This window comes from Ursus arctos, unplaced genomic scaffold, assembly GCF_023065955.2.
Source record: "Ursus arctos isolate Adak ecotype North America unplaced genomic scaffold, UrsArc2.0 scaffold_32, whole genome shotgun sequence".
Classification (NCBI taxonomy): Eukaryota; Metazoa; Chordata; class Mammalia; order Carnivora; family Ursidae; genus Ursus; species Ursus arctos.
The window spans coordinates 21,357,570-21,369,620 of NW_026623008.1; the positions used below are offsets into that span (position 1 = coordinate 21,357,570).

At 49.2% G+C, this 12,051-nt stretch overlaps 1 protein-coding gene across 5 annotated transcripts in view; it reads left to right on the forward strand.

Moving 5' to 3' along the window:
• Nucleotides 1–12,051, forward strand: part of PTPRU (protein tyrosine phosphatase receptor type U) — a 77,847-nt gene that overhangs the window by 24,749 nt on the left and 41,047 nt on the right. For all 5 annotated transcript variants that reach the window (XM_048221919.2, XM_026516849.4, XM_048221920.2 and 2 more), the window contains exons 8-11: nt 5,657–5,965; nt 10,375–10,484; nt 10,820–11,021; nt 11,384–11,486. In XM_048221919.2, the coding sequence (XP_048077876.1) occupies nt 5,657–5,965; nt 10,375–10,484; nt 10,820–11,021; nt 11,384–11,486 (724 nt within the window). The remainder of the gene's footprint in view (nt 1–5,656; nt 5,966–10,374; nt 10,485–10,819; nt 11,022–11,383; nt 11,487–12,051) is intronic.

The window sequence follows — 12,051 nt, forward strand, 5'->3', positions numbered from 1 at the left end:
GGGATATAGGACTGTGACCACAACAGACCAAGGCATTGACATGTGAGTTCCTCCTGCCCTGCGGGAACTCTGCATGGAACTCACACACTGGTGGGAGGAGACAGTAAAATGAATGAGATACATAGTTTGTCAGATGATGCTAAGCCTGTGAAGAATAAAGCAGGGCGGGCCGTGGTGGGGGGCAGATTGGGCATGAGGGTAGGAGGATTGTTATTTTAGAAAGCCTCAAGGGACCGTTTTACTGAGAAGGTGATTTTTGAGCAAGACCTGAAGGAAGTGAAGGACTGAGCCGTGCAGGAAGCTGGAGAAATTGCTGGGGGAAGCAGGGTGACATCACCTACTTTGTTTAAAAGGATGACTCTGGCCCTTTTGCAAAGAATAGATTCTAGGAGGGCGAGGGGCCAAGAAGGGCAGATCAGTGAGGAGGCTGCTTTAACAGTGTGGCTGAGAGATGTGGAGGCTGGCAGCTGGAGGAAGTAGTGGAGGTGGTGAAAAGTGGTTCGCTTCCGGGTTTATGGTGAAGGTCGAGCTGACTGCATTTGCTGATGGACCGGCTGTGCAATACGCGAGAGGGAAGTAGAGAGAAGTCAGGGATGGCTCCAAGGGGTTTTGCTTGAGCAGCTGGAAGGATGGAGTTGTCATTTACTGGAAAGAAGCCGACTGCAGAGGGGCAGGTGTGACGGGCTGCCATAGATCAGGAGTTCTGTGCTGGAAGAGTTGACTTTGAGATGCCTATTAGACGTTCAAGTGGAGATATCCATCAGGCAGATGGATTTACGAGTGGAGCTCAGGGAAGAGGTTTGGGGTGCAGATATAAATTCGAAAGTCATCAGTATAGACATGGATGGTATTTAAAGCCACGAGACTGGTTGAGATCTTTTACCCTGGTGGTTCTCAACTGGGGGTGATTTTGTCTCCTGGGAGACATTTGCAGTGTCTGGAGACATGGGTTATTACAACTGGGGGTGGAGTGATAATGGCATCTGAAGGGTAGAGGAAGCCAGGGAAACTGCTAAACTTCCTACAGTGCACAGACAGCCCCCACAACAGAGAATCATCTAGTCCAAAATGTTACTAGTGCCAGGGTTCAGAACCCTGGATTCAGTCCTGAGATTTTAGGGAATAAGTGAACATGGAACAGAGAGGAGGTGTGAGGCCTGCAGCCCCGGGCCTTCCAGTGTTTCGGGTTTAATGCAAATAATGGCCTATAAACGTACTGAATACATGTGTAGGTGGGGCCTGACATACAGTAAGCACGTAGCAAATGACAGTTGTCATCATTACGGTGTTTTTAACTCTTCAAAGCCAGTTCTGCTTAGGTATTCAGAATAAAAGAAATCAGAGCCGGGGCGTCCACAGACAATCTCTCTTCTCCTCTTCTGAGTGGACGGATGGGGAAGGCACTTGTCTGGGATGGTAGAGTGGGTCAGGACCGCAGGCTACATGGCAACAGCGGTAGCTAACTCCCATTTTACAGATGAGTCAACTGAGATTTAGAGTTAGTCACTTGCCCACATCTACCCGGTGAGTCCATAGCAGTCAGAACCAAAGTTTGATGATCCCGATTTCCCGGGAAGTGTTTGAAACCACAGCAGCCACGGGGACAGCAGGTGCCATCATGGGGTGATGTGGCCACGTTGTGCCAGGCATTGCTGAACACTTCACACAGGCTGGCGAGGATGGAAGCTGGGGCCCGGGACCAGACAGACAAAACCCAAACGACTTCTCCTGCCCGTCCTAACAACATGCTTCTCTTGGTTCGTTGATGTACCCCGCCCCGTCCCCAGCACCCTGCTTAGGGGCCTTGGCTAGCAGTTTTGCTCTTGGCCAGCTGTGTTGTCCTCTCCCCCATCTCCCCGAAACTCCCTTCCTGCAATATGATTTACTGTAAGATCAGTAATATAATGTCAGGAAAAGGCATTTTAAAAAATCACTCTAAACCTTGCATCCTCGCCCAGTTTTTCCGTCTTCGAATCTCTGCCCATATGCCTTCGGTTCACAATTTTACACTCTTGTCATTGGGATGTAGAAAGCATTCTGTAGTCTCCTTCCTCTGCTTTGTGGTGTCCCATGTGTTGTGTTGTTTATAATTATGTGTATTGGCTTATGGAAGTCCAGGGGGTGTCTCCATATTGCTGAACTATTATGTTTCCAGATCCTTATTACTATAAGTAAGACTACATTGAAAAACTTAGTGCTTATAGTGTTTCTTCCCCCTCTGAGTAATTTCTTGAGGATAGTCAGGAGCGGCTTAAGAAAGGGCTTTGACATATATTGCTTTACCAAATGGTTGTATAGAATCTGCACTTTGGAGAGCCCATCGGATTTGAACTTTGGGGCACCCGACCCTACTCCAAAGCCCCTTCCAGGAGAAACAGGTGAATGGTTCAGGGTTATTGCATCCTATTAGAATTATTAAAAGCAACACATTTTGGTGTAATCTAACTGGTGTTAACTATGAGCCTCCTTGTTCGCATGTCTCCCCCCCCCCCATTTTGACCTTTGATCTCTGAGTGGCCTGGCAGCCCTATGGAATTTAGAGGGATGGGCCTTCAAGGTCCCCAAGTCCTGTTTTGCCAGTGTGTGCTGGCAGCTGAAGAGAGTACGTCTGGGTGCCAGATGGTTTTTGGAAACAGAGAGACTCATGAATTCACACCCCTCAATCAACATATCAGTCTGTAGTCAACAAACTATTTGAGCCTCTAGATCTGCCCAGATTTGATCGGTTGCGGGGGGGGGGCAGAGAAGAGGAAAGTGAGCTTTCTTTTCAAAGACCCCTCAATCCAGTGAGGTCGATGGGGGCTAACGTGGCTTTGAAGGGTGAGGTACCCAAGTGTGAGGGTGGCAGTTTCATCCTCCAGGTTAGAGGTTGTTATTTTGTGCCACAGGAAGTGATTTTTACCAAAACCTGAGTCGGTTGCCAGTATTTAAAAATCTGGAGGTTTCACATAAAAATCTGAATTCCTGGCTTTTCTTAAAAAATGGGAGGATCTCGGGCACCCGATTGGCTCTGTCGGTGGAGTGTACAACTCTTGATCTCCAGGTTGTGGGTTTGAGCCCCACATTGGGTGTAGAGATTACTTAAAAATAGAATCTTTAAAAAAAAAAAAAGGTAGGATCTGGCCATCCCGAGTCTATAGTCCTTCATGGGAACATTGCCTGGAGCTGAGGAGCAGCTGTCCCTTTTGGATGGGACACTTACTGTCCTGTTGGTCATAGTCCCAGCCCAGCCTGTGTCCCCAGTTGACACGTAACTTCTTGTGCCTTTCTCTAAACGCTATAGGAGGGCAAAGGAAGCCGCGCACGCCAGCCAACCCAGCAAGGATGGAAAGGGGCTAGTGTCCCCAGGGGCGGGGATGTGAGCAGAGCTGCCGGCAACAAATAAAGCAGTGGCATTTGGCTCCGTAGACACCCTGGGACAGACAGTACACATGGGCAGCCAGGACCAGGGCCTGGAAGTCAGGGAATAAAGGAAGGATCTCTGAACAAGATGGCAGAGTGCGTGCACACAAAATCCGCCCCCTCCACTTCAAACACCTAAGAATGTGGGTTAAAACAAAACCACATAGAGAAGCACGAGGAAGATCTCTGGGGGCCAGGAGTGGGAGAGGAAACATAAGCGTGGTAAATGGGCTTGCAGCCAGCAGCCCTCGGACTGCAGTGAGCAATGGGACCAGACCCTCACCGTTCTTGTCGGGTGGGGATCGGGTCTGCCTTGCTTGTGGGGAGAAGGGAGCCAGACTCTGCAAGAAGTCAAGAGGTGGGCCTTGCTCCTAGCAGGTGCTGACATATCTCTTTGGTGGCCTGCTGTATGACTGGAGGCTGCCACTTGCCCGTGGCTCGGGGAAGAAAGGAAAGCTCCGGTGGAAATGAACCTCGTATTGTGCTGTGCTTGGGCCGGCGTTGTCCCCAGTCCAGAGCAGCCTGGGCTGGGGTGTTCCTTTGCGTTTTCTTTGTAAAGAGCATCCTGCAAATGAATCACATAGAAATGAGAATAGGGTCATACTTAATCATCTCAAGGAGCCAAGCAGCAGTGCGTTCTCGTCTGTTCCCTAACGCGTGTCCTGAGAGTCTCTAACTGGGGACGCCTTGCAGGTGCTCATGGAACTTGAGGGTAATGAAACTGCATCTCACAGAGTTAGGGTACGAGAAGGAGAAGATCGTCAGTAATCTTGGCTTCTTCCTTCATTTCCTAGATGAGGAAATTGAGGCCCAGAGATGGGAAGGTCACACAGCTGGTCAGTGCAGATGTAGGACTGGAGGCTGAGCACCTGGGCTCCATCCTGCCTTTGCTGCAGAAGCCTCGGGCTCTTTACCGTTTTATAAGTGGCTTCACAGGCTCATCAAGCGTCTGTACAGTGCGGCAGCACGCTCCTCCCTTGTGTTGGGGGAGCTGTCCCTCCTGAGGCACTGGCGTGGTTTTGGGATTGTTGTTGGACACTTGTGCATGGGGAGGTGGGTAGTGGTGGTTAAGGGTGTGGATTTTGGAGCCAGCCTGTCCAAGTTTGCACCCCAGCTTCTCCACGCGACTGTGTCACTGACTCGAGGCAACTTAATCTCTCTGTGCCTCCTTTTCTGCATCTATTTGACACGGGCTAACGATGGCACCTGTCTATGGAATTACAGTGCGGCTTCAATGAGGTAAAGCGTTTTCAAGCCTCCAGAGCAATGCCTGACACGTACAAAGCGCCCAGTGTTAACTGCCGTCGTCGTCGTCGTCGTTGTTGTTGTTATCATTTTAAGATTTATTTATTTATTTGAGAGAGAGAGAGAGAGAGAGTGAGTGCGTGCAGGGGGGAGGGGCCGAGGAAGAGGGAGAGACAGAGAATCTCAAGCAGGCTCTGCAGTCAGTCCCATGACCTTGAGATCACAACCTGAACTGAAATCAAGAGTCAGACACTTAACTGACTGACCCACCCAGGCGCCCCCCTGCCACTATTATTATTACCCTTCTATAACAGATTGTATTTCTCTTTTTGCTTTGGCAGCCAGGGAACTCACCACCCAGTCTGAACCTTATCTTTAGACCTGCATGGGACCTAATGCACTCTGTTTCCCTAACATTTTCTGGCCTTATTTATTTGGTTGTCATTTCCCCCATCATCCTGATTTCTATATCTTACCGTATTGTATATATTACTATAAGCTGTTTTAGAACAAGTTGGCATTAATAAATTAGGAAAAACAGAGTATTTGGTTGTTTCAGACTATCCCGATGCCCTCCGGGATGATCTTGAAATAGGAGGTGAACTATGTTATTAAAAAAAAACTGTAGCTAACATTTTTTTTTTTTGAGGGCCTGTTGTGTATCAGCCATTGTCATATGTGCTTTGCACACATTACCTTTAACTTCACAACCATCCTGTGAGGCAGAGCATGTTATCCCATTTTGTGGGGGAGGACACGAAGGCTCGAGGGGCAAAGGGACTCAGCCAGTGGTTGCCAGAGGCAAGGGGCAGAGCTCGGATTCAGATGTGGCCCCGCCTGACTCCAGCGCACGCACTTCTACTCCCTGTTCAACGTTCTGGGTGGTCTCTTGAACCCTTGAGGACAAAGGAGGGAGGATTTCAGCAGCTGACTGATATTTTCTGTCCTGTCCCACTTCTTCCCTTCCTGTTGCCTCTACCTTCTGCCCTTTGGTTCCTGGGTTCCTCAGAACCCATGAGGGCCCCCAAAGGCCTGGCTTTCGCTGAGATCCAGGCCCGCCAGCTGACCCTGCAGTGGGAACCTCTGGGCTACAACGTGACACGTTGCCACACGTATGCGGTGTCTCTGTGTTATCACTACACGCTGGGCAGCAGCCACAACCAGACCGTCCGGGAGTGTGTGAAGATGGAGCGGGGCATCAGCCGCTACACCATCAAGGACCTGCTGCCCTACCGGAACGTTCACGTGCGGCTCATCCTCACTAACCCCGAGGGGCGCAAGGAGGGCAAGGAGGTCACTTTCCAGACCGACGAGGATGGTAAGAGTCCCAGCCCTGGTTCCTGGCGTACTCAGTGCCTCCCACAGATGCCCTATGTGAGGCTGAGATGTTTTTTAAAAATATTTTATTTATTTATTTTTTTCGAGAGGGAAAGTTGGGGGGGGGGGGCGGAGAGCATGGGGTGGGGAGGGGCAGAGGCAGAGGGAGAGAGTGAATCTGAAGCAGACTCCCCACTCAGTGCAGAGCCCAACTTGGGGGTCGATCTCACAACCCCAAGATCACCACCTGAGCCAAAGTCAAGAGGCGGACACCCAACCGACTGAGCCACGCAGGCGCCCCCAGGCTAAAATTTTTATAGGAAAGTTTTTTGCTTACAATTAAAACAACTATAACAACAAAGTAATGATGGGTAATATTTATTCTCTGGAAGACTTTGGGTTAGATTGGTATATTTCTTCCTTATATGTTTGAAAGAATTCAGCAATGAAGCCATTTGGACTTGGAGTTTTCTTCGTGGCTATGATTTTTAGTCACGGTTTTACTTTTTAAAATAGGTATTACAGTATTAAATTTTCTTTTTTTTTTTAAGATATTTATTTTTGAAGATTTTATTTATTTATTTGACAGAGAGAGTGAGAAAGCTCAAGCAGGGGGGGCAGCAGAGGGAGAGAGAGAAGCAGACTCCCCACTGAGCAGGGAGCCTGATGTGGGGCTCAATCCCAGGACCCTGGGATCATGACCTGAGCCGAAGGCAGACGCTTAACCAACTGAGCCACCCAGGTGCCCCAATATTAAGATTTTCTCTTCTAGTATCTGTTTGGTGTGCTGGGCTTTAAGGAATTTCATCATTTCACCTAAATTGTCACATTTCTTGACATAAAGTTGGTTATAATAATCTCTGATTATATTTATTTAATTTCTGTAGGATCAATAGTGTATGTCCCCCTTTTCTTTCCTGATTTTGGTGATTTGTATCTTCTCACTGTTTTCTTGCTAGGGGTGTATACATTTTTAATCTTCCCAAACAGCCAACTTTTGGTTTAGTTGATTTGCTTTATTGTATATTTATTTTCTTTATTTCCTTTTTTATGCTTTCTTTAGATTTGTTCAGCTGTTCTTTTAGCTTCTTGAGATGGAAGCTTATAAGATCATTGATTTTTGAGCCTTTCTTCATTTCTTATATATGCATTTAAAGCTATAAATTTCCCTTGAAGCCCTGCTTTAGCTGCATCCCATGGTTCCTAAGGGAACCATCCTTTAGGTTCATTTGATATGTTCTGTCTTTGTTATTATTCAGTTCAAAATATTTTCTAATTTCTGTTGTCATTTCTTGACTCAGGAGTTAGAATCACATTGCCTGATTTTTAAGACTTCCATAATTATCTCTTTGTGATGGATTTCTAGCTTAATTCCTCTGTGGTCAGAGTACATACTCTGATTTTGGCCTTTTGAAATTTGATCCTTGTTTTATGGCCTGGCATATGGTTAAATTTTGGGAAATGTTCCATGTGTAACTGAAAAAATTGTGTTTGGTTATTGTCGGGGGCAGTGTCCTACTTATGTCAAACCAATACTGATTATGCACTTGTTTCACGCCAAGGACTATTGTGAATGCTTTTCCTGTAATCCCCATGACAAGCCTAGGTGGTAGGCGACTATATACTATCCCCATTTTATAGGTGAGGTCACATAGCTAGGAGATAGGCAGCCGAACTGGATTTCAGACCTGGCTATCTGCTTCAGAGTTTTCATTCTTAACAGCAGTGCTGTAATGCCAGCACAGGTCCAAAGCCTTCCCCCAGATTCCTGAAGATTTCCAGGTACTCTAAGCTCCTCGGTTGATAATTTTTCTTGACTCCCTACATGTGGACTTTTCTGTTCTGCACAGCAGAGGCCCAGACACAAAATTCAGCTCCTTCCTTGATTTCCACAAAGCCCCCCTTACCCATGGCAGTATGTCTGCCCTATGCCCCGTGCTGATGTGCTGAGGTTTTGCTGGGGGTGGGAGTGAGGACTGGCTGGATTTACCCTGAAGCATTGCAAATGCAGAGAGGGGAAAACTTAATCTTTTTCCTTCTACTTGTCTTAGGTTCATTTGTTGGGGCTCTATAAATTAGCCTGTGAAAAGACATTAACAAGAGAAAAACAGATAGGAATTTATTACCATGTGTGTCACACACACACACACACACACACACACACACACACACACGGGAGTACTCAGTGATGAGTAACTCAAAGGAGTGGCTGGAGGTGGGCTTATGTAGTGTCTTAACAAAAGAACAATGAATCTGTAGGGAAGCAACATGGCGGGAAAAGGACTTAGAGATTCTAGGGACAGCAGATTATGGGAAGGCAAATATATGGGGAAACCAGTGGTAGGTAAGGGCTAGTTCATGAAGTTTGTGTAGATTCTTCCGGGCTGCTAAGGGTCTAGCATTGACTTGGTGCTTACCTTCTTTCCTTCCTGGTAGCAAGGGGAGAGGGGCACTTTTACAAACTTCTGTCCTGCTTTTAGGCAAATGGGGAGGGCAGAGAACTTTTCTTGTATCTGCTTCTTCTTAATTCAGCTCAAAATAATCCTTATGCCAAAGTGGTATATTTTGGGGTGACCTTTTCTACTACCCTTCATAGTCAGCCTCAAGTTCAACATCAGAGCCCTCCATTGTTAAAGTCTGGTGACTTCTGTCCCCGCCACCCCCCACCCCAGGTATGTTGTTGTGGCTGCTTTGTCCCTCTCTGACCTGGCCTCGCTTGGGCTCCTTGGCCTTCTTTCTCTGTCCCTCTCCTCCTTCCTCCAATAACTGTTCATGACTAAATTTTTGAAATTTTTCATGGAAGCATTCGTATAATTCTTCTAGGAAGCGCGCTTACCTGGGGCGGGCAGCTCAGTGAATTCTCACAGACTGGACACGCCCGGGTAACCCCTGCGCAGATCACGAAATAGCAGTAGCAGCTCCCCAGAAGCCCCCTTCACGTACCTTCCCTCTCACAACCTCCCAAGAGTAACCATTACCCCAACCTGTAATGCAGTATGTTAATTTCTTTTTTTTTTTTAAAGATTTTATTTATTTATTTGACAGAGATAGAGACAGCCAGCGAGAGAGGGAACACAAGCAGGGGGAGTGGGAGAGGAAGAAGCAGGCTCATAGCAGAAGAGCCTGATGTGGGGCTCGATCCCAGAACGCCGGGATCACGCCCTGAGCCGAAGGCAGACGCTTAACCGCTGTGCCACCCAGGCGCCCCATTTTTCTGCTTGGTCTTGAACCTTCTGTCAATGGGGTCATACAGTGTGTGTTCTTTTTATGACTGGCTTCTTTCTCTTGCCTGTGCTTGAGAGAGCTAGCCATGTTGTGCGTACAGTTCCAGGGGATTCATTCTTACTACTGAGTTGTCCATTGCGTGAATCTACCACGTTTATTTTTCCTCTTTTAAATTGCGCTGCAAAGAAAAATCCTTGTAGATTCTTTTTTTTGGGGGGGGTATGTAGATATACACATTTCTGATCGGCTAACGCCTGGGAGTAGAATGGTGAGGTTATAGGATGCGTGTTCACGGTAAGTAGATCTATCCGGAAAGTTTTCCCCAAGCGCTCGTGACAGTTTACACGCCCACTAGCAGTGTGTGAAAATTTCAGTGACGCTGCACCCTCACCAACACTTGGAATTGTCTTTTTCATTTTATCAGTTCGGCAGATGGATGGCGGGCTTGTCTTGTGAACTGTTCATGTTAACCCAGAGCGCGTTAGCCTCATCGAGGGTCGCCTTGGGGCTCTGCTTTTCCCTGCCTTAGGATGTCGGCTTCCCCCCAATGGTTCATCAAGGTGTTTTCCCAAAGACCCTTCTCTTCCTAGAGGAAATTCCTGGTGACTGCCGTTAAGATGGTGCATTAGAACAGAGCCAAACAAAGCCAGACCTGAAAGGGTTTATGCTAAAATGTGAATGGTGTCTCCCGGGGATGGAGTTGTAGGCGCCCGTTTCGATTTTCTACACTGAACGTCGTTTTTGTGTAATCAGAAATTTTTAGGCAAGAAAACGTTTCCTACCCATAATCCCGCCAGTGTAACGCAATTGTTTCCATTTCTCTGACAAAGGTCTATATTTCCTGAAAACCACTCAACTGGAACAAAATAGGAACATTCTCGGCTGAATGCAGCCTGCACAGTATAATGAAAATGCCAGCTACCCCTTTTGAGTTCTTAGGAACGAACAGGTGGAATCAAATGGAAATTCCTGATATTTACCTTGGGGCTTTATGTGCATCACATCATTTAATTCTGGTGAGGGAGGGGCTGTTTTCATCCCCATGGCACAGGCGAGGAAACCGAGGCTCAGAGAGGGTGAGTGGTCCGAGCAGGCCAGCTAGGAAATAGCAAGGTTGGAATTTGAATTCAGGTGCCTGGCTCTAAAGCTGCCTTTCCCCTGCCCTGTGCCACCTTCCCCTCGCAGTGCCTGGCGGGATTGCGGCCGAGTCCCTGACCTTCACTCCCCTGGAGGACATGATCTTCCTCAAGTGGGAGGAGCCCCAGGAACCCAATGGCCTCATCACTCAGTATGAGGTGGGTTTGGGCTTCATTACAGTGGGGGTCCCTGGTGGCAGGTGGACACACAGCTCGGAGAGGGAGGTGCATGATGGGGGGACACAGGTGATCATTGAGGTTCCTTCTACTGGTCAGGGTCTGTGCCCTGTGGGTTATGGGGACAGGGGCCCCAAAAGAAGAGAGGTGAAAATGCCCAGAGGTCTGGGCTAATGGGCATCCACAGTCCCACCGAACCTGTCCCCTTTGCCCAGCCTTCTCCCTCGCTCTCCTGAACTGTGATGGGTGGGAGGCTCTGGGGCCAGTGATGACCTTCCCCATCCCTGTGCCCGCCTTCCTGCCCGTCCTGCCCCCAGATCAGCTACCAGAGCATCGAGTCCTCAGACCCGGCGGTGAACGTGCCGGGCCCACGACGTACTATCTCCAAGCTCCGCAATGAGACCTACCACGTCTTCTCCAACTTGCACCCAGGCACCACCTACCTGTTCTCCGTGCGGGCCCGCACAGGCAAAGGCTTTGGCCAGGCAGCACTCACCGAGATCACCACCAACATCTCAGGTAAGCCCACCTGGCCCTGGCCTGACCCCTTTAGAGGTGGCCCCCAGTCCCAGGGTTCTGTGGGCAGAGGGGGCATGGCAGGGGTGGGGGCCCTCCCCAGGGGTGTTTATAGAGGGCCCCCGCTGAGATGCATGTACCATTTAGGAATTAAGTTCAGGGGTCAGGGAGGATTAAGTCAGAGGGTTCAGGAGACTGTGGAATCTGAGGGCGGAGTTCAGGAATCAGGAGTCGGGGAAGCTCAGGTCAGAGGGAACAAGCCTGAAGGGGAAGAGATCTGAGGACAGGAGGCAAGGAGGCTAGGGGCCCAACCTTTCTGGTGTAGTGGCCAGGCTCTGTGATTATGTCCCTGTCCCCTTTCCCAGCTCCCAGCTTTGATTATGCCGACATGCCGTCACCCCTGGGCGAGTCTGAGAACACCATCACCGTTCTGCTGAGGCCGGCACAGGGCCGCGGCGCGCCCATCAGGTGGGAAAGTCTAGTTGGAGAGGTGGGAGGTCAGGGCCATAGGGAAGAAGCCCCTCCTCTGATCCAGGGCCCCCCCACCGTGGGCCAGCTCAGCCTCATCCTCCCTCAGTTTCCCACTCAGGGCTCAGAGTGTCTGGAGGAGGGAGTTCTGTGATCCTGGGCAGGTGGAAAGCCTGCAGCCACTTGCCTCTGAAGCCATGGGTGTCTGATGTGATTGCCATGAGATCCTTGGACGGTGTCCAGCCTGGAGAGGTGTGACTGTCCAGGCCTCTCCTGAGGGTCTTCCCTCAGACATCTTGGAAAAGTGAAACTCTGGGGCCTTATTTCTTCCCAGCTTTTCCCCCAGAAGGTCCTGACCAGGGAGACACAGCCTTCTAGAAGGCTGGGGCAGCCACCAGACAGGGCCATCTCTCTGGAGGGGCCCAGAGCTTGGCTTCTCCACTTTCTTCTCCCGAGATGAAGCTGGGGCTGCCTCTGCTGGAGAGAAGGTGCTGGAGACAAGCTGGTGTGTGTGTGTGTGTGTGTGTGTGACACATACTGCATACGTGCGATGTGTGGTGTGGAG